General features: G+C 36.7%; 1 protein-coding gene across 2 annotated transcripts; it reads left to right on the plus strand.

Moving 5' to 3' along the window:
- The first annotated feature begins 268 nt into the window (after positions 1–268).
- LOC140922778 (lysine-specific histone demethylase 1A-like) lies at positions 269–27,824 on the plus strand. 2 transcript variants are annotated; one of them, XM_073372803.1, is made up of 18 exons: positions 269–623; positions 2,991–3,147; positions 5,910–6,043; positions 6,279–6,357; positions 6,825–6,920; positions 13,220–13,326; positions 14,018–14,099; positions 14,779–14,873; positions 17,194–17,238; positions 18,351–18,493; positions 20,689–20,779; positions 21,400–21,473; positions 21,796–21,856; positions 22,511–22,584; positions 22,928–23,172; positions 23,728–23,921; positions 25,114–25,356; positions 26,296–27,824. In XM_073372803.1, the coding sequence occupies exons 1-18, from the start codon at positions 393–395 to the stop codon at positions 26,626–26,628; spliced, it is 2,484 nt and encodes an 827-aa protein (XP_073228904.1). In that variant the 5' UTR covers positions 269–392; the 3' UTR covers positions 26,629–27,824. The 2 variants fall into 2 exon arrangements, with proteins under 2 accessions (XP_073228904.1, XP_073228912.1); XM_073372811.1 differs by lacking the exon at positions 269–623 and adding an exon at positions 1,314–1,493.
- The last annotated feature ends 119 nt before the right edge of the window (positions 27,825–27,943 follow it).

The raw sequence follows: 27,943 nt of genomic DNA on the forward strand, positions 1-27,943 counted from the left end.
AAACTAAAACAATCGATTAACGCTCGTTTTACCCGCTTAGCGCTATCAGAGTAAAGGTAATAAAATATAGATAAGCCCATAGACTCAAAAACATAAGTTTGGTAAAGCAAATAAATCTAACAATTTGTATATTGATCCGGTCAATAATCAGTTGTTATAGAAACAACCTGATCGGCTCATACGCATGCGTTTATCACCTGTCGTGATTGGTGAATTTACGTCACGTGGCGTGAATCACGTTTGTTATTCCACCTGGTCCATTGTCATTTCCCTCGGCCAGTTTATCACGCTGAATTTTCACCCAGTTTCCACAATTTATTTCCAAAGTTAGAAGTTAGACTAGGTTCGTTAAAAACTGGCCAGATTGGTCAAATATCATCTAGAATTTGATAATGTCAGGTTCATATCCGCCACCAATTCTCCCAAAGCTGGCAAGCGGCCTTCCTTTTATAGCACCTAAACCAAGTATGCCAGGCCAGGGTGTTAATGGAAGTCACTCAGACCCAAACAATATGGAAGAAAAAGGAGAAAACGGATCTAGCCCAGGTTCAAGATCATCTTCTGAAATTTTCGACATGGATGCAGATTTGGCCAGAAGGACAAGTCAACGCAAGCGCGCTAAAGTATGTTTCACAGTTTGTCTTCATTATCTAAAATTTGTCATTCATGATATATTATGCAACATTCTTCACTTCACTGTCAACAATACGGTTTTGTGTTGGGCTTTAGCCTTTTAATTAAGGCTTCGGATGAAAGTCTTGCTAGAGCAGAAAAGACTCATCCGAGGTCTTTAGAATCACGTTTTTAAAGGGAAATTTCTCGTGACCTCCGATCCAGGGACTCTAAATTTATGCATCACACTAAATAATCTGTCAAAGCGTCGATTCCTGAGTGGCTGGAAGCTCGTTGGAGTCACATGGCCTTTGTTTTAGCGCATTATTTGATATGTTCCTTGTTAGCATTTGCCAAACGTTCTTGAATTATGGTAAGCCATAAAGTTGCATAAACTTTGGAAACGCTTCGTTTCCTCTCGGATGGGAGTAAATGAGAGATTTTCGACTAGAAATGAAAGACATACGTCACTCCGTAAACAATGAAACTTTGTAATCGCTAACACGCAACGGACGAAAGCTACAGAAATATTAATTGAAACATGCATTCAGCTGGACTTTTATACAGCGCATTTGTTATATTTCATTTGACCACTCTTTCAGGGTCCGCCGTCTGTCTCATCTTATAAATCAGTTTAATTTTTTTTTGGCTTTGCGGGCTATGGAATTGTTTACATATTTCATGTGGGGTGGTCACGAGGCAATGAATTGTCCGCGAGAAGAATGGGCGATTTTCACTCGCTTTATCGTTCATTTATTGTTCGCGTCGAGATTTTCAGTTAAAAAGTTGAGAAATCTGTCCGTCTTGGGGGAATTCGAATAAAGTCCTTCGCATTTTTGGGAGAATTCGCAGCGGATGTTTCCTAATTCAATATAATGGAGGTAAGATTCGTAATAGAGTACCGTAGAAACTCCCTTCGCTGCAGTCGTTCCGTTCCGCGAAGCATCCAACGGAAAGCTTGAAGTAAAACAAAATTGTATCTTTTGTCGATAAAGCTTGGATTTAATAGTCCAGGGTGCATGTTAAAGCTTATTTTTCATGGGAAAGCTTGGAACTGGGAAAGATTGTCGATTCATTCAACGAATTCGTCGCACAAGTTGCTTACATGATAGACACGTTTGTTCCATGTGTTTTTGACGCTTCGCGATGAATAGATCTCGGTTTTTTCTTTAGATTCAAATTAAAATTAGCGATTATGTTTTTCCTCAGACTGAAAAGTCGTTTAAGGAAATGACTGTGTGTTAGTTCTGCAGACTAAAAAACAAATACAATCTTGCTCTGGTCGTCTTTCTTCTGATGACAATAATATTGCATAACATTGTAAGGGAAATTTTCGACTTGGAGCTTTACAAATTTATTTATTTTCCGCTCATTTGAAGATTGTTGTTTAGAATACTGACGAGTTCCTACAATGTTTGTTTTGGTGTTCGTGTAAATTTCTACAAAGTAAGACCTGTTTCAAATGTGGTGCTACGGCTGCGCTAAGCTTGCTCCAGATTTAATATCGAAAATTAATAAACAGTTTAGCCAACTTTATAAACTGTGATGAGAGGAAGCAAAATGAATAAATTGAAATCAGCCAAGAGGTAAAATATGTGCAAAAAAAAAGAAAGAAAACAAACTCAAAATTACCAAAAAAAAAAAAAGAAAATAACTTTCCTCTGGCGGGAGTCGAAACCCCAGACCATTAATATGTTTGGTCAGCACCTTAGCAATTCAAAAATACATTTGAGGAAAATAAGCAAGGTTTTGATGGTAAAGGCTGTACCTTTCCTTCACGTTATTATAGAACTAAGGGCCTGTTTATATGGAGGTGAGGGAGCCCAGGTAGGTGAGGTAACTCGCTTAGGTGGGGTAACCTGCCTGTCCATATAATCTATCATTTTAATTTGATCACGTTTACATGATAGGTGGGGTGACCTGCCAAGGCGGTAGCCCGGTCTTCCAGACCGGGTTACCCACTCAGCCGTGGTCAAATTTTGCCATGTGAACGTTTCAAGGTGAGGTAACCCGCCTGGCCGGGGTCGGATTCGTAATACATCAAATTAGCACGAAATTCACTTTGGCGGTGGCTTTGCATCATCATGAAAGTTAACAATAGAAAGCCATTGCACTGAAGGTTGCAGCAAGAGCAACAAGTGAGTGTAGGTAGAAGTGCATTAATCGCAAAAACTCGTGGTTTGCCAGCATTTTTCTTGTTTTATGTGCTTAGCGACCATTCAATAATCTTGAGAAAGTGCACCCCGGGATGGCGGGGTTGTATGATTGCATGTAAAGGCGGGTTATTTTTTCACCCCACCTAAGCAGTTTACCTCACCTACCTGGGGTCCCCCACCTCCATGTAAACAGGCCCTAAAAAGCTGTCATTTTTGCACTAGGTTGAATATACTGAAGTTGATGTGAAATTGGCAAATCTGACAGATGATGAGTTATCTGATGATGAAATCATTCAAAGAACCACATCAAGGTTGTCACCCAGCATGGAAGTTGATGATCAACCCGATGAAGAAGAAGAGGAAGATGATGTGCCAAAAGGTTGGTAGTCTTGTTTTGCAAGTTACCACAAACAACCAGTGTTCTCCTTATCAGGCGGTAACCGGTAAAATTTACCGCCTGAAGCAACACTTCTTACCGCCTGCAACTGCTTAATTAACTAATTTTTTAAAAAAAATATGCAAGTTGTGATCCGATCCGATCCTCACAAGAAAATGAATGAATATATGGAAAAGTAGACCTACCTAAGTACAAAACGTACAGCCCAAAAATAATGCGAGTGCAGGAACTTCTTTTTGCGTCCGCAAGCTGCAACTTCGTGCGGCTTTTTGCAGGGCGCTTGCGCTTGAATCCAGCAAGACGTAAGAACTTCTTTTGCGGTAAAAATTTAACTAGAAGAATTTCTTTGCTGAGGGATTTTCGGAACCGCAGCGCAACAACTTCTTTCAGTGCGGTAAGATTGCTGCAGACAAGTGAAAATTTATTATGTCAACAAAATAGCTGTGCTGCTTTCTGTATTTGTCAGCGGATCACTAATCTGTACTTTAGGCACATAGTTTTGAACATTCAAAACTCTAAAACTGTTTCGTTCCTGCTGATTTACAATGACAGGAATGTATAGATAACAAGTGTAAACAAAAAAGATAAACTAAAAATACTTTCATGTTTCATGATCGGTGAATTTAGAAACGGTATATACAAAATCATCTTGTGCAAAGCTAACCTTTTAAGCGAGGAAATGTGTACAATTTTGATAAAAAAAGCAGGGCTTCAAAAAATAGGGAACGATCGTAGTACGTTTCGCAAAAGAGCCGTGTAATTTGAGACCACACGTGCAACTGTGTCAACTTAAAGTGCTCTTGGAAAAAAAAAATGCTAAAGTAAAGTAAGGAATATTTTCACTAAAGGCTCTTTCAAATTAGTGCAATAAAGTAATAAATAATTCCCATGTTTTCTTGTGGCAGAAATTCAACGCCTTTGGTTTGTTTTGCCGAGACTATGGTATTGTACTATGAAATGATCCAAATGATCGAGATGTTCGAAACTACAGATCGTTTTGTTAAACAAACGCCTCACACGCTTTATCTAACTTTGGAAACGCTGAACGATTGAAGTGTTCACTTTTCAGAAAAAGCAGAGAAAGCTGTTCGCTTTCTCAGGCAACTTTTTACGTGTGTCCTTGCATGATTACCTTTTACTGCCACAGAGTGAATTAGTATCAACGCTACAAAATGATGTTGTAACAAAAAGGCGACAAACACCATAAACTTCTTTCAGGTTAACACTTAGAAAGAACTTCATGCGCCTTCTTGAGGCTTGCTATAATTTTCTAGGTTCTTGCTGTGAAGATTTTTGACTTATTTCATTTCAAAGTTCTTGTGGTGAAGATTTTTGACTTCTTTCGTTTCAAAGTTCTTGCGGGTAAACCACAAAGGGTCCGTTAAAAACACGGCACTTTCACTTCTAGCGGTGGCTTGCATGTTCTTGCGGCGCAGCAACTTCTTACGCCACTTTTTGCCCCTGCCTAATTTTGGTTCTGTACTGTGTATACAGCTTTCCTGTTTGGGGACATGCATTTTGGAAAGAGAACATTAAAGACATAGTAAAATTATTGGAATCAAACGTTTTAACTTGTTGTCTAAAGATAACGACAGCAGATTTGCGTAAAATAGGTCTTAAAATATGGGAATAAAAAATTTCCCAGTGAGGGTGGGTCCATGTCCCTCACTCCATTGTCCCCCCCCCTCCCCCCCTGTTAGAAAAGTATATATTTTGCCTTACCATCCATAAATGGTCCCTTACCTGCTGAGCTAAAATTTAGGGAGAACACTGAACAACTCTTGAACGAAAGGTGTGATTTTGTAGTTACTGTCTTGATGTGGTGACAACGGTGCTTATTTTACTTTGGTTGCTATAGCTGTAGGGTGCTTTTAAGAGACAGGTCACTTATTTGGTGACATGTTGCTTATTTGAGTAACTTTGCAATGACTGGAAACAACAGTGTATTAAGTGGGTTGAGTATGATCATTCAGGTGGTGGTTGTTCTGAATGGGACTGTTGTTGACAGTAACTGATGTTTCGACAACCTGTGTGGTAGTCATCGTCAGAGTCAAAGTGAGTTGTATCACGTCAGTTGATGGTATTAAACTCTGGTTATTGATCTGATTAATTAGTCAATTTAGTCATGATATTATCAGTCATCTGTCAGTAAAGCTGTGATGTTATAGGCTATGAAGACTCATAATGTCATTGGTGCATTTCGGTCCATCTATTGTCACAGTTAAACAGTTTGTACCTTAGCTATTCAAGCTTACTGGACATCAGGTCATTTATCAGGCCTGTCACTAAGGAGCGGGGGACAGGGATTTCCCCTGGCTACTTCATGTATGAGTATGACCGCCTTCTACTTTCATGAAGGAAACAAAACGTAAATAGAACCAAAACAAATTCCTAGCCATTCAGTTCACCACCTTCTAACTGCATATACTCGGCAACGTGAAACATTAGTGACAGCCCTGATTTGTGACTACATAAGTTGGTGCTAGTGTATTACTGTACTTTTTACAATCAGAATGATATTGCAGTGATCAAACTTAGCAGATGAATCAGAACCCGAAAATTCTAGGTTTAACTGGGATTCACTCACTGATATTATTTGTCTTTTGGGATGGTAAAGCCCAACAAGGCTCTTGTCATCTACAGTAAAGTCTCTTGCCAAATTTTCCTCTTCAGGCACATCACTTGAAGATATTGTTAAATTTTCAAATGCTGTGATAGTGATTTGCAATGATTTGTATTGACAGGGCTAGAGGGCGCAGCTTTCCAGAGCAGACTGCCATTTGACAAATTGACATCACAAGAGGCAACCTGTTTTCCTGATGTATCACAAGGTCCCCCTTCCATTCAGAAACAGTTCTTGTACATCAGAAATAGAGTGGTATGTAAAACTTTTTTGGTTTTAGATTTAGCATTTTTTAGGATTAGAAGATAATTTGAAGATGCTAATACATGCATCATAATTTGTAAATTTTATTATCCTCAAGCTTACCCTTCGGAATATAAAGAAAGAAAGGTGCCTCAGTGACTTTTCTTTCATAGGCATTTTACTTCACTAGGAAAAAATAACAGGAGAACATTTTTTGGCTAATGGATACTGTTTGTTTGTGGTACAGTTACAACTATGGATTGAGAATCCAAGACAGCAGTTAACTGTGGAACAAGCACTTTCACGCCTGGAGCCACCTAATAATAGTAAGTTCAGTGTAATTACAGTACTCGCGCATTAAAAGAAAACCAAGTTAAATTTCACCTTGCATTTTAAAAAAACTTGCCCTGCATTAGACTTTGGCTTGCAGTCAGTGTGTCTGCCTGAGGATAGAGTACAGAAAGTTGAAGAAGGTAAAAGAAGAGACTGGTACACTTCTTCATAAGATACCTCAGAAGCTAAAGGTGGTTAAGTTTTCTCAAATATCATGCTTTCACCTGTAGCTGACTCATTTTTCTGGAAAGTACTGTACATTGATAGACGTAGACATAGCTAGGGAGTGATTCCGATTACGAGCTGCAATATCCCAAGTAGGACAGTGTACCTCAAATCAAATTTTCAACCTTTTTTTTTTTTTGAAAAAAGATTTAACTGGTGAGATCCAAACCTCTTTCCCTAATCTTTTGACTATATTTTTGAAGTTGGGATAAAGTTTTTTTTTTTGTGAATGTAGATGATCCAAAGCTGGCAGCCAGAGTCCATGCCTTCCTTGCGAGGTATGGCTTGATAAACTTTGGAGTGTACAAGGTTTTGAAAATGCCTCCACCAGGTAAGTGTTCTAATAAATGTAATTTGAAGTATTGTTACATAACTTTTATACTACTACATGAGAAATTTCTGCAATTTGATTGGCTTAGAGCAGTGGTATTTCAGCTTAATTTGAAATACCTACAAGTGAAAATTACAAACCTTTTGTGGGCAGTAGTATAAGCAAATAATAGCATGATTTGTACGTGATATTTGGCATAAATACCACTCGTGGGAGACTGAGACTGAGCATGACTGAGTAAGGACGTGTGATTGTTAGCTCCGTAACTTTTGTTGCACTCTTCCATGCGTTCTGATATTTTTTATGGAATTTTCATCGCCACTTTCATCTCTGTTTAAACGGAAAACGAGAGGGAGTAATTCACCGACCAGCGAGACCATTTCCCCCGAAACGAAGCGGTTGAAAGAGAGTGTGAAAGAAGACCAAGCGAACGCTCCACCCGCCATTGTATCGCCACCAAAGTCGAAGAACGATTCTGAAGACGTAGTTCTATCTGCCCTCAATATGGCACAAGATTTCGCCTCCAAAGTGGACCTAATATTATCAAAGTTAAGTCAACTGGAAAATATCGGCACACAAATAAATGTTTTACAGGACTCTGTGGATCGAATAAATCAAACGGTCGCAAACCTTCAAAGCGAATTCCACCGCTTAAAGGAGAAAGAGTTAAATGTGGAAAACGCCCAATCTATTGAGTTCCAAAGAGTCCACCGCGTCGGTAAAAAGGACCGAAACACAAGAAAACCCAGGGCCATCATAGCACGCTGTCTTCGCTTTAAAGATCGAGAAAACCTCTTTTCTTGCCGACGCAACATCGATAGCCAGTCGAATTTCGGTATTGGCCCAGATCTACCTAAGCAGGTGATTGATATGAGGAAGAGGCTTATTCCGAAGATGGTACAAGCAAGAAAAGATGGAAAACGGGCAGCCTTCAGTAGAACGGAACCCTATAAACTCTTTATTGACGGTGTGGAGGTAAAATCATAAATAAATAGGTTCCAGGTTATTTATTTTTAGAATTCGCAGGAAGTAGTTCACTTCTTATTTTTTTCGTTTCTATTGGGAGCTATCGATTAGCATATTCCTTAGTTCTCTTCTGAAGTTCGATTTAAACAAAAGTATAACACTTGATCTCGTCCAGGCGTAGCTTCAACAGTTTAATTCTTTACACTGGCTACGTTTTTCATCTCGTTTCTTTTGTTTTGTTATGTATGTTATTCTATATTTATTCAGTTTACACTTGACAAAATCAGGAATGCGTTAATTGTTCGAGTAACAGTGACCCTTCTGGGAATAACAGCTACTGTTGTTGTCTTTTTTTCACTACACGTATGCAAATTTCAATGGATTTCAACAACTTAAAGTTTAAAACTCTTTCGCTGAACGTTCGGGGTATCCGTTCTTTTGAAAAACGTAAGTCCATTTTCAACTGGCTATACAAGCAAAATTCAGACATCTGCTTTCTGCAGGAAACTTACAGCACTGAAGAGATTGAAAATCAATGGAAAAAGCAGTGGTCCGGGGACATTTACTTTGCTCATGGCTCTAACCATAGTCGTGGGGTCGCAATCCTTATACGTAAATCCTTTGACTTCAAATTGAAATCAATTCGATCGGATGAGGATGGGAGGTACCTCATTTTAGAGACAACTATTCAAGATGTTCCATTCCTTCTGATAAATATTTACGCTCCCAATACCACCACTAAGCAATCGTTGTTCTTCCAAACATTGTCTGAGCTTATCTATGATGAGGGATACAATGATTTTGACTACAAAATTATATTAGGAGGGGATTGGAACGTAACTATGGACCCAGACCTAGATTGTTCGGGTGGAAACCCTGTGTTAAAAGACTCAGTTAAGTGTGTGGAGGACATTATGCTGAATTATGATTTAGTTGACATCTGGAGAATCCGTAATCCTAATAGCAAGAAATTTTCTTGGAGACAAAAAAGCCCAATTATTCAAAGACGCCTTGATTATTGGCTCATTAGTGACCTATTACAAGATGACGTAGCTAAAGTCGACATAGTGACAGCTATAAGAACGGATCACCATGCAATAACTTTAGAAATTGACAGTCTAAATGATCAGCAGCGTGGCCCATCTTTTTGGAAGTTCAATAACAGTCTCTTGGATGACGCTTTTTTCGTTGAGCGTTTACGCGAGAACTTTCCTAAGTGGATAGACGAAATTAATTTTTGCGATGATTCGAGAATTAAATGGGACTGGATGAAATACAAAATTCGCGGGGAAAGTATATCGTATAGCAAACTGAAAGCTAAAGAAAGGAGAAATAGAATTCAAACAATTGAAAACAGGCTTAAAATATGTGAGGAAAAAATAGCAGAATCACCAACGCAAGAAAACCTTGCCAACCTCGAATCGGTCAAAACAGAATACGAACAAGAGTATGATTACATTGTAAGAGGCTCAATCATTCGTTCCCGCGCTACATGGTTTGAACAAGGGGAAAGAAACAACAAGTATTTTCTAAATCTGGAAAACAGAAATAAGAAAAAAAGCTGCATACGGAAACTTATTCGAGCAAATGGAGAAGAGACTACTGTTCCGGACACTATTATGACCGAAATTCACAGTTTTTATTCTGAGCTTTATGACGAAAAGTCGGGAATACAAACTGACTATTCGATTTGTCCTTTTCTGGAAGATACCCTCTCATCTCCTAAGTTAACCGACTCAATGCGGGAAACGTGCGAGGGTCAATTAACATATTCCGAATGTTTCAAGGTTCTGTCTACCTTTAGTAACGATAAAACTCCTGGAAACGATGGGCTCACTATAGAATTTTACAAGTTCTTCTGGTCAGAAATCGGAATATTTCTAGTGGACTCATTAAATTATGCGTATTTTCATGGTGAATTATCACATTCGCAAAAGCAAGCCGTAATAACTTTAATTGAGAAAAAGGACAAAGATAGAAGATGGATAAAAAACTGGAGACCGATTTCTCTGGTAAATGTTGATGTTAAAATTGGCTCAAAAGCTATCGCTAAAAGGCTAGAAAATGTCCTACCACATATTATCCATTATGACCAGAATGCCTTTGTAAAAGGACGAACAATTTTTGATGCAACTCGTACGATAACCGATGTGTTGGAATTTACTAAAATGCGAGACTACCAAGGTATAATGACCGCAATTGATTTTGAGAAAGCCTTCGATTCTCTAAATTGGAACTTCCTCCACAAATCGCTAGAGTTCTTTGGCTTTGGAGAATCCTTCTTGGGGTGGATCAAGACGTTTTATAATAATATATCAAGTTGTGTTTTTAATAATGGTTTTTCCACCCCCTCTTTCAATGTTAAACGGGGTGTTCGCCAGGGCGACCCACTCTCGCCATCTCTTTTCATAATAGTACTTGAATTATTGGCATTATCCATACGTAATAACGATCAAATTAAGGGTATTGAGGTGGGTGGTTCCGAAATCAAATTAGTTACATTCGCTGATGATATGACATCATTTGTTAGGGACAAATTTTCGCATCGCACCCTTTTTGATACTATCGATCTGTTTAGTACATACTCCGGATTGAAGGTCAATCACGACAAAACGGAAATTCTTCTACTAGGAAATATGGAAGTAAACAGCTCAGAACTAGGTGTTAATGAAATAAGTAAGGCCATAAAGATCCTAGGGGTTCATTTCACCTTTAATCACGCACTGTTTTATAAGCTTAACTTTGAATCAATCGAGAAATCTCTGAGGGGATTGCTGAAGGGCTGGAGCTGGAGAGGTCTTACACTACTTGGAAAAATTCAAGTGATCAAGTCTTTCGCCATACCAAAGATTTTATACAGGGTTGTTCTCATTTCAAATAAAGAAGAGTTTATCAAAAAAATAAATACTTTGCTATATTCCTTTGTTTGGAAGGGAAAAGATAAAGTAAAGCGCAGAGCTTTTATTAACCCTATTGATAAAGGAGGCTTGAAAATGCCCAACATTGAGTCAATGATCTCTGCCCAAAGAATAATTTGTATTAAGAGATATCTCTCCATTGACCCCGCTGGCTGGAAGTTTTTTCTGGATTTTTATCTTAAGAAAGTAGGGGGAAAATTCTTGTTTCATTGCAATTTTAACTACACTAAACTACCGGTAACTCTTCCAGAATTTTACAAAGAATGCATTGTGGCGTGGACCCTTTTAAATGAAGACAACCCCTCCTCATCCTCTGAAATAGCAAATCAGGTCATATGGAACAACCAGTTCATTTGCATTGAATCAAAGTCAGTCTATAACAGTAGGCTGATTGATCTTGGAATTGTAAAAATTGGAGACCTCTACGACACGTGGGGAGGTTTCAAGTCGAACAAGGAACCATTATATTCAACTCTCTCACCAGTTGAACATTTTCTACTTTTCAGTCTCTTCAATGCTTTTCCTGAAGAATGGCGCAAAATATTAAAAACAAATAAAAACTCTATCTCTTCAAAAACTCATGATCTAATCCAAACTGATTTCAAGTTACGTATTGAAGGGAAAAAAGTCAATTTCCAAAATCTTAAATCAAAGTCATTATATGACAGTTTTGTTTCTAAGATATCCAGTATACCAACAGCGCAAAAGAAATATAACGAAGCTTTCAGCACACACACATTTCAGTTGGACTGGGAAAAGATATATCTACTGCCCTTCAAAACAACATTGGATACTAAATTAAGAGAATTCCAATATAAGATATTAAACAGGATCTTATACACGAACAAGATGCTGTTTAAGTTCAAAAAAGTAGATTCTCCCTTGTGCGATTTTTGTGAAAAGGAGTTGGAGACCATAGAACATCTCTTTTTCCATTGTACAAAAGTAAGCATGTTTTGGAATGATTTAAAGTCTGTACTTGATTCTTTTAATATAACTATTAGGTTTGATATCATGAATGTCCTTTTTGGGATCTTAGATACAGATAATATAAGCATTCTAGTCAATTACATCATTCTTGAAAGCAAATATTTTATTTACCGCTGTAAGTTAAATAAGGGCTGTTTATGTGTAAGTCTGCTAGTCGATAAATTTAAAAAAACTTTTCAAACCGAACGTTTTATCGCGAAAAGAAACAACAAAATCCATTTCCATGATAAAAAATGGAAGCCGTTACTGCCATTAATACAACAGTAGCTGTTATCCAAACTTCGTTTTTCTAATACTCCCTGTATTACTCTGTATTTTAAGTTCAAGTCGAATAAGTTATGTAAGCCTTGTAGTGTAGTGCAGCGTAGCTTTTTTTTTATTTATTTTTTTTATTTATTTTTTTTATTTATTTATTTATTTTTTTATTTATTTATTCTATTTTCTTTTTTTGTTTTTTGTAATTAAGGTAGTTGTTGTAAATTTTGTAGTGTTTGTATGTTTCGATCTGTATGTTGTTTGTACTATACCTGTAAAAAGAAAATAAATAAATAAAATACAAAAAAAAAAAATAAATACCACTCGTGATATTTCAAAATTGTCTCAAATTTCACTCGCCTAACGGCTCGTGAAATTACCTATAACAATTTCGAAATATCACTAGTTGTGTTTATGCCAAATATCACCACAAATCATGCTATTACCTATACTAATAGTGTGCCGCATTAGGAGAGCACAACCTAAGCTAAATAAGGAAGAGGTCTTGGCAGTAGCTTTTAACAGAAAGAAACTAGATTGTTTGGTAGGTTGGACAAGGTACCAGACACAGAAATTCTTCAGGAATTCTTCTAAAAAACTTAGGTGTGTCTGCATTTCCAAAGAAAATTATACGCTTTCTATTGTCAGAACAACAAATGAAATAATTTTTTGTCTTGTTGATGAAGCAACATAGTTCATGTAAATATAAGTTCTTCTTACTTTGTTTTGTTTTGTTTTTTCTCGTTGTATTTCCTCTGATTTTACCTGCTACCTAGAACCTAAATTATTCAGGGAGCTAACAAGAAAACCAACTGGTTCATTTAGCTTCTTAGCTTGCATATTTATTCTCACAACATTTAATATATTTTGAACTGTAATTAAATTTCCTAGAGTGTAACATTAACCGTTTACATCGACAAAAGCATAATAAAGATAATTTTGATTATTGATATTATTGATTATTTGTTATTCACCACCCCAAAGCCCTATTCAGTTTTGGTGTTTAACTCCACATTCATGAGCTGCGAGGGAGGTGTTCAGATGTGTTTACCAAAAGATTCAAATCCTGCACAGAACAATAATATAATATTGGTCATTTAATTTATTATTACTGTATATACGTTTTTTTAATTCTTGTTGTTTGTGGGTTTTTTGTTTTGTTCTTTTTAGTAAAGAAGGCTCCTAAAGTGATCGTTGTTGGTTCTGGAATCTCAGGTCTCACTGCTGCGCGGCAGTTGCAGTCTTTTGGAATTGATGTTACAATAGTTGAAGCCAGAGTAAATATTTGTTGTCAGTTTAGAAATGTTGCATTTGCACTCTTTGTTCATGTACATCACTGTTCTCCCTGGGAAGAAGTTTGAAAAGTCCAGGGGATATCTGATTTATTTGTTTTTGAAGAGTAATCAAACAAGGCTGAATGTACGGCTAGAAGAATCTGATTATTTTCTTGGCTTCTTCAGAAAAACAAATATATATGATCACCTCTGAGCTATATATTCAGACTTACTTCATTGCAATGAAGTAATATTATTGCAATCCTGTTTAGATCCAGCAGGAACATCAGTCCTTGCTGCAAAATAAGTTTGCCTTGTAAAACACGCAACATGTATAGATTCTTTTGCAAAAAGTAGAACTACTCTCTACTTTTTGTAACAACTTTTCACAACATGCACTAACCTGATTTGTTGCAAGACAGGTTGATTTGTAGGTGGTAAAACACGTAACATCGCTATTCAACTTGTTATGCAGCAATGTTGCAAAGCAAGTTACATGGTTTTGTTGCCTGTTTTATTTTACCTTTGCTAGCATCCCTGCTGCGGGTTCTGGGCTTGGGTAATAAAAAATGATTGTATCACGGATAGACAGTCTGTTAATATGCATGATTCTTTGTCATTTACTAATTTTAATAACCTGTTTAATCCTTTTATCCTTTGATTAAGATCCTTGCAATCTTTTTTAATGCTGCAGGAGCGTGTTGGTGGAAGGGTGGCAACATTCCGTAAAGGCCAGTACATTGCAGATCTTGGGGCCATGGTTCTTACTGGACTGGGTGAGTAATATATATGTTTAGCTTTCAACGCACACATGAGTCGTACCAAGCAATTCCTCCCTGATATATTAGGGCTGTATTTCAGGATTTTTGGGAGGGATTTCAAAGCACAATTTGGAAAAACCTATATTTTTCACAACCCACACTGTCAGTAGTGACTGATTTCGTTGAACAGGGATTTCTATTCATAAACACACTGATTTCCCAACACTCAATTAAGGTTTTACGTGTACATATGTATTTGTGCTTGACTTAGACTATTCATCCATGGATGCACTTGCCAGCTGATTACATTAATTTTGTCATTTTGCCACTAAATTAGTGCCTGACAGCTAACAAGAAATGACTGAAAAACTCACACAAACCACTATGATGACCTGTTTGGCATCTGTCAAAACAAAACTGTGAACGGATTTCCCAGAAGAATTTTCGATTTTGTCTGAAAAACAAACTCCAAAGTGACTTGCCAAGGGAAATTTAAAGTAGGCAGTGTTCTTGAAAGAAGTAGAAATGATCGCTTTCCATGATGCAAGCATCTTAATTGAATGAAAAATATCAAAGCATTCTTCAGGACTCTTAATCTTGACCTGGCTTAAGTACTAGTTTTTAACCCACTTGTGTAGGTAATGAAGCACTGCGGAGTTGTGGTTATGTTTTATATTGGCCCTTGTATTTTTAGGTGGAAATCCTCTGTCAGTGTTATCTGATCAAATCAACATGGAGTTGCATAAGATAAGGCAAAAGTGTCCTCTTTACGAGACTCATGGAAAGTCGGTATGAATAACTGCTAGCTATTTTAGCCTCCAGAACACACACACGCACACTTCCCACAGTCCACTGTGTTTACATAATATGTAAATGAAGAAGCAGTGGAAAAGAAAACAGTCCTTTACTTTCCCAGAGTGGAGTTTTGTTTCAAGTCTCTTTCATTTCCAAAATCAGTCTGCTAAAAATATACTCGGTTCAAAATGATTGCTTTTCAGAAGATCCTTTGTCTTGAAATCACATGAGGGTCTCTCTGACCATTACACCATTGAATGTTGCATCCCTTTGGGAAAAAGCTTTTTATCTGATGCCATTCTTCCAGCCTCTGCCAGAAGTATCTACCATGAATATTCCTTTATAAATAGTTTTGCAGAGTGATGTGTATCTCACAAGATATCCACTGCTTCTTTGGTCTTTCTTGGCTGTTGGGAAAGTGTTCCGTGTTGTAATAAGGCTTTTTCACTAAACCCTTTAAGTCCCAATAGTGACCAACAACAATTTTCTCCTAACAATATCCATTCACTGTCAAGAGATAAAGTTATGAGAATTAATAAAATGATCATTGTAGAGAAAATTCCATGATCTTTTAGCAAATTCTCTCAACTGATTCTTAAAGGAGATGTATGGAGATCAGTTTGGAGAATTTGTATGTAGATATTGGGGCTTAAAGGGTTAATGTTCATTGCAATCAACTGACCTCTCTCTTTGATTTGTTTTGGATTGGAGTTTTTGTTGTCTGTTATCTGAGACAGGCAAAAGAGGAAAAATTTTAACATTGAATTAAACTCATACACTGCACATTACTTAACATTTTTATTTGTACTAATCTTACTAACGAGTTACGTTATAGAAGAGCAACCCTTGTCCTACTGATGAAAGCTGCACCGTCATGTCAATTTCTCACATGAGCTTTATTATACTGTAAAATTCTGAAAATGAGCCCCTGAAAATATGCCCCCTCCCATTTTGAAACCAAAAAAAATTTCCTCAAGTCCCTGGTACTCTTTTTTTTTTAAATTAAGTTCGTTGTTGTGTTTCTAAGATGAGGACGACTAGTGGACAAGATTTTCCCAATACTAAGTAGTGTGGGCATGTTGAAACAATATCATTTTGGTGGGAAAATGTGATAGCCAACGTCATTCTACTATGAGTTTTTGAGAGAATGTCATAACCGCGAAAGCAAGTTATCAAATGTTAGAAATTTTATCGTTTGGCGATTGGGGGGTGGGGGGGGGAGGGCTTTACCTCCTTCAACAGAAATAAGCATACTAACTTTTGTGGTGAAGAAAAAGTACAATGAAGCTCTCTGTTTGGGGTATCTATTTTTACAGGATAGGTGAGAAAACTTAAAATTAAAATAATGTTGTCCTCATAGTCGTCCTCGTCCTTGAGTGTAAAGCTCTCTAATACGTTCTGAAGGATTACCTTGACACAAATTTGTAGTTACTTTCCAGTATTCATTTGTTAAAATACTGAAACAAATACATGTATTTCCCACCATTTGCAAACTCAACCCCTCTATAATAAGCCCTCGAACAACCTTTGAGCATAGAAAAATACCAGGGCTTATTTTCAGAATTTTGTAGATTAAGTAGCACACGATGATCAGTAATGCGTCCATTTATACCAATAACAACTGGTGGAGCTGGTGGTTTATCAAGTCTGTCGGGCTTGCTAAACCACTTTGAGGTCTAACGTCTGATGTCATAATAACTAGGGAGTTTAAGCAGCCACAATGTTGATGGCAACAAGAACGTCAAAAACCAATAAAAATAATAAGCAAACGAACAAATCTGCATCTGCCGCACACTTTGTGGTACATTTCATTGGCGTCCATAACACTACCTTGATGTGAAACTTCGTAATACAACATTTTGTAAAGGACGTTGTGAACACACAACGACTCATGTTCCATTCTGTTGTTGAACTTGAATACAATTCTTAAGAATTCAACTCCTTCAAAATTCCACTACATTCCTTAAATTGAGTAATACTACATAAATAAGGTTAAGTTTGAAAACAACGCTGAAAATCGTTTTTTAGTGACGTTTCCTCAACCATTGTCATTGTTGTTGCTTAAGCTCCTTGTTGTTTAGACAAGAAAAACACTGTGTCTCTCACTGTGTATATTGCCTGGTGACCCTAGAGGTGACCTTATGATGGACTCACATCCCTTTCAGGGGAAGCAGTGGTTCCCTGTGCAACCGTGGGGGAATCCTGTGGTTTATGAACATGCATGTTTGTATCTTTTTCTGACAAACTGGCCTATAGACAGACAGAAAAATGTCAACATTCACTAGTTAACATAACGCTTGATTTTTTCCTGAAGGGCCCAATTGAAAAGAAAGCCAACAGCAGACTCTCGGCTGTGAGGGTAGGCTTTCCTTTCCTTGTGGATTTGAATAAAACAGTAAAATTCATCATACATCCCGTCATTTTAACACATACGCCTTTGATGTATATGCATGCTTGATATTTGATCTTAAGGTAAACTTTTTAAAAGTTGTATATTTTGAGTCAATTAAAGCCATTCACTGTCTAGGCAAGTCCCTGGGTAAAGTCCCTGGGTAACTTCATTACTGAATTTGACCTTATATTTCCTGGCAATATATCTGAAAATGGGATTGTTGAATACTATATTACCATATTTTACATCCGGACCTAAAAAATGCGTTCTTTGATTGTGTCAGTGTTCTCTTCTTCTTCTGTAAATCGAGAATGGACCTTTAATTGTGGACATGAATATAATGCGTGGTTCAGTTCTATCGTTTACTTATTGCCATGCTCTCCTTTGATGGGAATTTCCATTTTTTAGGACACTTGATTTAAATTAGCGAATTTATTCATCACAATAATAAGAATAGCTAATATTTTGTTTTAAACCCATCAGAGTTTTGTGTTAAATACAGGCACTACTCTCAATCCTTTTGGTGTCCATGTTGACCCTAATAGTATGATATAAAATTTCCACTGTCACCACATTATTTTAGTCATTGCTCATCTACTTAATATATATACGTAACTGAACATCACTTCCTGACAAATAATAATTTTATGTGCACTTTGATCTTGATTAATTATATAACCGGTAACCTTACGACACAAATTGACAATTTTTTAACCATTACTGATAAAATTTTATTTTAAAGGAAAATAACTATATAGTTAAACAAGATTAATGGGCATCCACCATTTGAAATTCACCATAGTGTTCATGATAGCTTTCACTTCATTGCAAAATTATGTGGTAAGGTTTTTCACAGATTTGGTCGTTAGAATATTATTTACATGCTTTAGACAGCACCACAGGAAAACATTTCTCATAATAAGTACTTTATAAAATGTTCACACTTAGGATTTAATCCATACAATGAAAATTAGGAAGAAGCGTCAACAATTTTTGGTCAAAGTGAAGAGCCTTACAAGTTTGGAATGTATAACAGTTACCTACACTGTTAATGACAATAATGCTGTTGTTGTTTGTAGGTTCCAAAGGAGAAAGATGAGATGGTTGAGCGTGAATTCAATAGATTGCTTGAAGCCACTTCATTCCTTTCACATCAACTGGACTTTAACTACATGCACAGTAAACCAGTTTCATTGGGACATGCCCTGGAGCTTGTCATCAAGTATGTTCCTACTTCTATTTTATTTTATTTTATTATATTGGTGTAATGATAAATCGAATTCTCAATTAATCGCAATTATGACCATTTGGTTCGATTCACGATTCTTTGCTTCCAGGTTTTGATTTTGCTTCAATTTTTGCATACTTTTTCCAGGGTGCCTTCAGTGAGTCAGGGTTGTCATTAAGAGCCGGGGGCCGGGGATTTTCCCCGGCTACTAAGAGAGTGTCCCCCGGCTACTTTTATTGGAAAATAGAAGAAAAATAGAACCATAAGAAATCTCTAGCCGTTTGATTCCCCACCTACTTGTTGTATTTACCCGGCAACTTGAAATCTTAGCGACAACCCTGGTGAGTTATTATAATTATTGTAAAATCAGAATCCAGAACTCTTTAAAATGTGTGTTTTTGATTGACAAGCAAAGACGATAGCAGTTCGTGCACCATTTTGTATTGCCTGGTAAAAATGCTGTCCTTCAACCACCCCTTGAGAATTTCCAAATAAGGCAAACCATCTTTGTCAGGTTCTCAAACATGGCGATGAACCAAGCGACTGTGAATCCTCCTGTCCCAGTTACTTTTCTCAAATTGAGGGTTTAGGTTTGCATGTTGTTAACATTACACGTTATGTTATAACAATTAAGAAACATTTACATAATTGAATCGAAATTATCGAAATCGAAAGACAATAATCGAAATCGAATTGAATCGCAACGAATATGAATCATTACACCCCTACTATTACATGATTAAGACAGAAAAAGAAAAGAAAAAAAGAATGATAATAAATAAATACTGAAACAAAGAATAATAAATGTGACCTCCAGGAAAACGTAAATTTACACTGACACTTTTTTGTTAAATGGGCAAAAACTCACAGCTGATGAACGACTTGTAACGGCCTTTTAAAGCATGTCAACGGTTTGATTAATGCTTTTTAATATTAATTTTGATTGTGAGATCTGTTTTTGTCAGATATTTTGGCAATTTGTATAGGTAATAGCATGATTTGTAGTGATATTTGGCATAAATACCACAAGTGATATTTTGAAATTGTTATACGGAATTTCACGAGCCATTAGGCAATTGAAATTGGAGACAATTTTGAAATATCACGAGTGGTATTTACGCCAAATATCACATACAAATCATGCTATTGTTTGTTTAAATTAAGCTGAAATACCACTGCTCTAAGCCAATCAAATTGCAGAAATTTTTCATGTAGTAGTATAAGGGACTGAATTTCTGTAGTTACCTTATCATTCAGGTTCGTATGTTGTTAAATTGATTTAATCTTTTGCTACCATTTGTTGATTTTTGAGCTAATACAGAAATAAGCTCTTATGTTCTTTGTGATTTTAAGTGATCTCTCTATCCGTTTGTCTCAAATCAATACATTGTTCAGCTCGAACCTTAAGAATTAGGTTGAATGATGAACAAAACTTATCGTGGCTCATGCTTCAAACTTCCAATCAGCAAACAAAAATCAATTCTAATGACTACTTGTAACGTTTCGAACATTTTCGATGCAAAATTCGAGCAACTTTTCCTAACGCCTTGAACGGTTTTTCTAACGCTTTTAACGGCAGGTTAAAAAATTCCAACAGTTTTCCAAATGCTTGTAACGCCTTCCAAAACTGTTTTAATGCTTCTCTAACAGGTTGTAAAACTTTTAGCCATTATACGGAAAAAGTATTTGTGTACGGTTTCCTGGAGAAGGTCACAAATGCTTAATTAGGCAGGAATACCACAACAGCGGTAAGCCAATTACAGTGGTCCCAGAGCTTAAAAAATTTGTAAAAACATAGTAAATCTGTGCGATTAAAAAGAACAGTGAAGATGAACAGACACATTACATGGAACATTACATGATGTCTGCGCAAGAAAGTTTGTGTAAGCGTGGGAGAACAGGCAACTTTAATTTCTGACCATGTGCAGTTCTCATTAAGACACTTGCACGTAATATTCAGTACGCAATATTCTGGTGCTGTTTTTTGCTCAAATGACTTCTATGAATAAGTTTGCATTATTGCTTTTGTTATTAATCATAGTGTGCACTTTCTTGGGGTGAAATGATTCTGCAACATAAAAAAAACCCAATAAATTAATGTAAGCTGGCAGATTTGAAAATTTCATTTGTTCGGCTTGGGATTCTTGTTTATTAAATTTTGTTGCTTTCATTTTGTTTATTTCTATCAGGATGCAAGAAAGACAAGTGAAGGAACAGCAGATCGAACATGCGAAAAAGATTCTTAAAATTCAAGAGCAGCTCAAGTCAACTTTAGCACAGGTATGCTGACCTCTGTTTCTGGTCCATAACCATCAGGACTCATTATTATAATAGTAACTGTTGTCGTTGTTGTCTCGGACTCTCTTTAGTGGGGTAGTTTCATCCAAGGGACAGGTTCCAAGCATGTACGCTGCCTAAAAGAGTTTATTGTTATTTTGATCATGAATGTTGGCTGTGAATGAAGTTGTTACCTCTGCGGTCTGCTATGAGTCATTCTCCTGTTGTGTTTCCTGACCTTGTGTGTCAGGCATCCATGTTACTGGTCAAAATTACATTCAAGTCAAAATATTTTAACCTAGGTTGGTTTTAACTTGAACATAATTTTGACCTGTAACATCTAGACTTCCAGTTACAGTTTGAGGTTATTACATTATGTCTGAAGGGAAAAGAATTTTTCCATGCCCATTACCTGTTGATCAGCCCAAGTAATGCCTCATGAATATTTGTTTTTTTCGTTATCCAATAGGGATGGTTCCATTGCTGCCAGATACTTTTATGGAATTCGTTTTATTTTATTATTTTTTAAACTGATCATGATTTTCTGTGATATGCAAGATGGTAATGTACTGCTTGCAAATGAAGAATGATAATCTGCATTCCATTTTAATGTTTGCCTTAAGATGGTTAAAACGAAAGAGAAAGTTACACAGACACACAAAGAATATCAAGATGCACTAAAGATCAAAGAACCAAGGTAATAATCTTTATCATAATCAGCCGCATAGTCCTCTCATTTTAGCTTAACGGATTGTGTTTTGGGTTGGTACTAGCCTTTGTTTGATTGAAATACAATTCATTATTTTGAGTAGGATCATGTTATTGTAGCTAATAATTATATATAGGGTTTTCTGCTTTGTTTCCAAAAATTCCATTATATATATAATATCTTTAAATACATCTTTAAATAAAGCTCAGTTGCTCTAGCCTCACATTCCCATCAAATGTTTGTCATGTAACAATATCAGTTAACAGTGAAAAACAAAGTGTTAAAGGACTTGTTTTTGAATGTGTTACAGAGATATCACATCAGAGTTCTTGGTGAAAAGCAAATTTCGTGACTTGAATGCTCTTTGTCGAGTAAGTGTTAAATTTCTTTTGTTTGATGTGAGTGCTGTATATGTTGTGGTTTAAATAATAAATTATTGTTTAACCAGTATAATTTGGTTTTTCGCTGTTACACATCATGGTGATGGCTCAGAGTTAAAGGAAAATCAAAAATTAAAGTCTGGTTTCAATTTTTTTTAAAAGAAAAATTTAGACTATTGCCAACTCCTTTGAGTGTCAGTTCAGTAACAATTATGTGAGTTGATGGAACTAATGGGTACCTACCCTGACCTTACCCAGTTTAGTAACATGTGGACCAGGTGTGTCATCTTTGAAAATGTATGGACACTTCTTACTTCTTAAATGAAATGCTTAAATCATACCACAGGGAATTGCTGACCAGAGAAATTTATACCCAAACTGGCAATCAAAACTAAAAAAACAAAGCAGCAATGTGCAACCTTCGGTTCACAAAGAAACTTGGTTACTGGACTAACTTTTATGTTGTATTCTTTCACTTGGGCCTAATTGTTTAAGAATTTTTGGCTTGTTAAGCATAAAATTCTGCCCAATATTTCTGGCCTCTAATCTGGAGTCAAAATGACTCCTTGCAGTCGCAGATTTTTTGGCGAAATTTGCTTAATTATTAGTTTAACCCTAAGTGTGTGAGACCTTTAATATAACTAGGAATATGATGAGCTTGTCGAGGAGCAACTGCGTATTGAGGAAAGACTGGAGGAACTAGAAGATAACCCACCAAGGTATTTGTAACTTCTCATTCTCTTACCATGGAAATGTATGTTAATTACCAGAAACACTTAGTACTGACCAGTATGTTGTCATATTATCAGCCTGAGATGTAGATTGTCATGCATCACATCAATCTTTATAATTTGTGCACATTACACAATTATGTAGCTTTAATACTGCTTATTCAACCCATTAATCACAATGAAGTTCTGTAATAATATTCTGCCTAATTTTAGTTACATTTTTCCTTACCTGCATGTATATGTTACACACACAGCAGTTTTACTGTGGTGTTATCAAGAATGCCACCACAGCTGTTTTAATTTATAATTTGTTATTGATTATTTTTTACAGTGACGTTTACTTATCATCAAGAGATCGCCAGATTCTAGACTGGCATTTTGCTAATTTGGAATTTGCAAATGCCACCCCTTTGACAGCACTGTCACTTAAGCACTGGGATCAAGATGATGACTTTGAGTTCAATGGTAGTCACATGACAGTGCGCAATGGTTACTCCTGCCTTCCTGCTGCGTTAGCTGAGGGGCTTGACATTAGGCTCAACACAGCTGTTAGACATGTCCGCTACAATAGGACTGGTGAGAAATAACAATAATTTAATCAGCCTCTTTATGTGTACTAGGGAGTGTTGTTTTGTCATGGATTTTCCATCAAATCATTGGTTCTTCAACAAATTGTTGTATATGAAGAATTCTTTTGCTGATAAGTGCTACTAGTGAGCTCGAGCAACCACAATGACAACGAAGGAAAGGGGACATTATTGCATGACTAACATTGTCAAACATAATTGGAAATACGGCAATGTGATGGTTGCTTAGTCCCTAAGATAATTGTTGTTTCATCAATAACGATTGTTGCAAGTTTGATTTTACCAGAAATACCTGTAGAGAGGCTCTTTAATCACACCAGAGGACATTTTTAATATCTGCGATGAACGTTTTAGGGGCTGTTGGTCAGTCGAGACAATGGGCTTGAGACATATGGTATATTTAATGCAGTCACCTACAGGACCTATGGAGGGGTTCAGAGCCACCTTAATTGCTCAAACATCTGGCAATTCACATATTTCTAGTGTGACATTAAGCTTGGGGAAAACAATAAATTTTAATGGATTTAAATTGATTTGTTTTTAGGTGTGGAGATAGTAACTCAGAGCACTAGCAAATCTTCAATCACTACAACACAGACTTTTAAAGGAGATGCTGTGTTGATAACTCTGCCTCTTGGAGTACTCAAAAGTCATCCATCTGGCGTGCAATTCCAACCTCCCCTCCCAGAGTGGAAAACTGCTGCTATTCACAGGATGGGGTTTGGAAATCTAAACAAGGTTAGAATGAATTACTGTGGAACCTCAAGATAATGAACCTCTATATAACGAAGTCCCCGGGTGTAATGAACAAATTTTTTTAAAACCACCGATAGTAAATACTGTAGAACCCCGGTAACTTGAACTCTGAAGGGAAACAAAAAACAGTTGGAGTTAGTGGGGAATTTGAGTTATTGGGGTAAATTTCAGAGAAACTGTGATCAGCGGAAAGGAAATTTAGTTTGCGTTAGTGGGGAATTTGAGCTATCTGAGTTCGGGTTATTGAGGTTCTACTGTATGCGAAAAAAAAACCTTGATTTACGTAACCTTGTATAGCAAAATCTTGCCAGTCCCTTAGTCCTTTGTTATATCGAGGTTACACTGTAAAATCTATAAAATCAGCAATGTAGCCTACTAGGTTTCTTTGTTTTGTTACTTTTCTGAATTTTATTTCTTGTTTGTAAACTTGAGGGCCACAAGGTTATTATTATTATTATTGCTATTATTATTATTATTAATAGAAATCTCTACCGCGTAGTTTCTATGAAAATATTCAACTGCGCCTTACATATGAAATTAATTAAACGTGGAAAACAAAACCTAAATTTACAATGCTTAAATTCCTAATTAAAAGCCTTACTAAATAAGGAAGTTTTAATTAGCTTCAAGACTGTTTAGGATTTTCCTCTTGCTTACCAAGTTGTGGAGCAAGGTGTCAACAACATATGTGGATAGAGTTTGTTGTTGGTTCTCTCCCTTGCTCTGGGAGGTTTTTCTATCAGTACGCTGGTTTTTCTCCTCTACTAAAAAACCAACAGTTTCAAATTCCAATTCGACTGGGAATGGGAGACAAGGAACTACTTCGGGGTGCAAAGAAAGTCATTTTTACAGCTTGCCATTTGGCTAGCTGAGGCTAACATTTACCAGCCCAACCATCTTTTCAACTAGCCCCCAAAACGTTTTGATGGGCAGATTGATTTCACAGTTCCTCTGTAATTTGAATTCCTCAAAAAACTTCACTTGCCCATCAGGCAAGTTAATAACAGAATTCACTAGCCTGATAGCAAAATCCACTAGCCCCAGGCTATTGGGCAGTACTTTCATTGCAGGCTGTACTTTGTTGATGTGCTACCTCTAAATCGTTATTTGTTTATAAATAAATTTTGTTTATGCCAACTTTCTAAAGCAAGTGACGTTGTTTTGTTTACTTCAGGTGGTTCTCTGTTTTGATCGTGTTTTCTGGGATCCCAACACAAATCTTTTCGGTCATGTTGGAAGTACAACAGCAAATCGTGGAGAGCTTTTCCTCTTCTGGAATCTTTATAAGTCACCTGTTCTTATTGCACTTGTTGCTGGTGAGGCTGCCAATAAGCTGGAAAATGTGTCAGATGAAATCATTGTAGGAAGTGCCATTGCTGTGCTGAAGGGAATATTTGGAAGCAGTGCAGTGCCACAGGTTTGTTGTTAATAGTTTGATTTGACCCCAAGATATAATGCAAGATGAAGTTGTTAAAACTTTTGATCTCTTTCCTTGAAGAATAAGATAGTGAGCAAATGTTGGGGATATTTCCTGGATTGAACTCTGTTACGAAATTTAATTTTAATCACAAAATTTTGCAAGAGTGCTACAAAAATTGCGAAACTAACGACTTAGTCTTGCAAATTGTGCAGTTTTTGCAAGGCCATCATGAAAAATTGTTAATTACAACTGATCAGTCACGATTTAAGCTCTGAAAATCAATCAAGGAACGAATTTTGGAACACGCAAAAAGCCGTGTAAATTTCATAGAAGCGTTTAGTATGAAATGTCATACATCTCCACCCCCTAACCCATGGGGGTGCAGGAGAGAGAGATTTCTGAATTGCGAGCGTTATAATGTTGTCCGGTGATGTCATCTACTTTTGCGAATACAGTAGGTATTTTCTGATTGGCTATTACCTTTCCAAAATAAATAACTTTTTATTTAAAACGCACTAAGGGAAACATCGGGTTTGAAATAGTGTTGACAGGCTAAGTGAGACTAATGACTGCTGTGTGAAACGTGACCTTAGAGTTAGGGTCTCTCCACAAAGTGAAGACTTATACCATAGTAGCAACTGACAAGGCACCTTTTAATTCCAAAATTGCAGTCTTGCTCTAGGCACTTGTAACACAAAGTACACTACCAGTACAGTTGCATAGACTATTAAGCTAAAACAAAAGTAATTACCAACAGAGGAACTGTGGGACATCACGGTGCAGATCACAGTAAATAATTACTCTAAATGCATGAAACAGACCCGCTTCATGACCTCCAAATGTTAGACTCAGGGCGGCCAAAAATTGCTCAGTCAGAATTTAAAATACTCCATAATACTGCATGATCGTAATCATAGTATTAATTTTTGTCCACAGCCTAAGGAGACAGTGGTAACTAGGTGGAAGTCAGATGAATGGTCACGGGGTTCATACTCATATGTGGCAGCTGGCTCTTCAGGAAATGACTATGATTTAATGGCTTCCCCAGTAGCCCCACCCCTAGTAACAGGAATGGCACCAGGAACCCCCTCCCCACCCAACCCCCCAAGGGTTTTCTTTGCTGGAGAACACACAATCAGGAACTATCCTGCTACAGTTCATGGCGCCCTACTGAGTGGTTTAAGGGAGGCTGGAAGAATTGCTGACCAGTTTTTAGGACTTCCTTATGAAGTAAATAGAGTGGGGCAGGCTCCAATGACGCAAGGTTGAAACTAAGAGGCAAGCTTTTCCTATTTCAAGAAAGCAACATGGAAGGAGCCAGTTTCAGGCTGGAGACTGGTTAGAGCTGCTTATTCAAAATAGACTTTATTAAAACCACTAGCATGCTAAAAACCTTACAGTGTAGAGGGGAATCTTTGTTGGTGTCCCCATTTAAAATATTTCCTCATTAAGCATGGAATAGAGAACAGAACTGGTACTGGCTGGCAGTCTCCATTTATGTACATTTATACTCGTCTGATTTGTGGAATATTCTATTGTCGTTATATTTTGGGTCATTTCTATAAAACAAACTGAATGTGAGATATAAAGCTTAAAGATTATGAGAAAGCTCACGGGCTGTTTCTGACTAGCTTCTTACTAGTGCTAATTATCAACGAAACAAAAAGATCAACAGACTTAGCGGCTTGTATGCTTTGGCTTTTGAAAGCCTTGACTACTTCAGCCATACATGGTTGTTGTAAGTTAACATACTTCCATGAGTTGACCTTGTCAATTTTTTTGTGTGTTTAGAGCATTTTATAGAAGGATTAAAGTAACTTTGTTTTCTTGAAGTGAAAGAAATTAACCCCTCTTTGTAGGACGTAAATATTGCTTTTTCTTGATACTAAATTTTAAACACCAGCTTTCTTTCAGAAGTTTATTTGGACATGCTGGGTCTCATTAGCCTGTTTTTGTGCCTAAAATAGATCAACAGTTATTATATTCCAATCCAGGACCTTCAACTCACCGTACCTTTTTTCTTGTTCTTGACTCTTGTGAATAGTAAGAAATTATCAATGATTATGGTCAGATGTTTCAAAAAAAGTGTTGATGATGCATGTATAGTCACAGATGTTCTTTATTGGTTAGAGTTACACAGGAGAGACGTCCATACAAAAATAGTTATTTAAGGATACACTTTGTTTTCTCACACCATTCATTTCCACGAACGTTTTCAGTATCAAATACAGTTAGGTTTGTACCTTCTTTTAACACTGTTCCAACAAAATGGTTATGTTGGTCATTAGGGCTATAAGGCTGATATATTATAGCATTTTCGTTTTCTGCCTTTTCTGCTCTTTTTTCTTTAGACATTGTGTACTACACCCATTACAAATCTTGACTTCACTAACAACTTGTAATATAATTGAAAAAAGTGTAGATTAATTTATTTATTACTGACAATTAAAGATTGAAAACTGCCAGGTGTCATTTTGTTATTTATGTATTGGGTTCCTTCCGTTTTCTTTCACCAAAAGCAAGTCATAGAGAATAAAAAATGGGATGTTTCGAATACCCCAGATGAGGCCTCCATTCTTCTCGA

Source organism: Porites lutea, chromosome 1 (assembly GCF_958299795.1).
Source record: "Porites lutea chromosome 1, jaPorLute2.1, whole genome shotgun sequence".
Taxonomy (NCBI): Eukaryota; Metazoa; Cnidaria; class Anthozoa; order Scleractinia; family Poritidae; genus Porites; species Porites lutea.

Excerpts from the sequence above, each read along its gene's own strand:
- LOC140922778 (XM_073372803.1), top strand. The coding sequence starts at position 393 with ATGTCAGGTTCATATCCGCCACCAATTCTCCCAAAGCTGGCAAGCGGC. Across the intron at positions 6,921-13,219 it reads TTTGAAAATGCCTCCACCAG|TAAAGAAGGCTCCTAAAGTG; the intron begins GTAAGTGTTCTA and ends TGTTCTTTTTAG. Across the intron at positions 25,357-26,295 it reads GAAGCAGTGCAGTGCCACAG|CCTAAGGAGACAGTGGTAAC; the intron begins GTTTGTTGTTAA and ends TTTTGTCCACAG.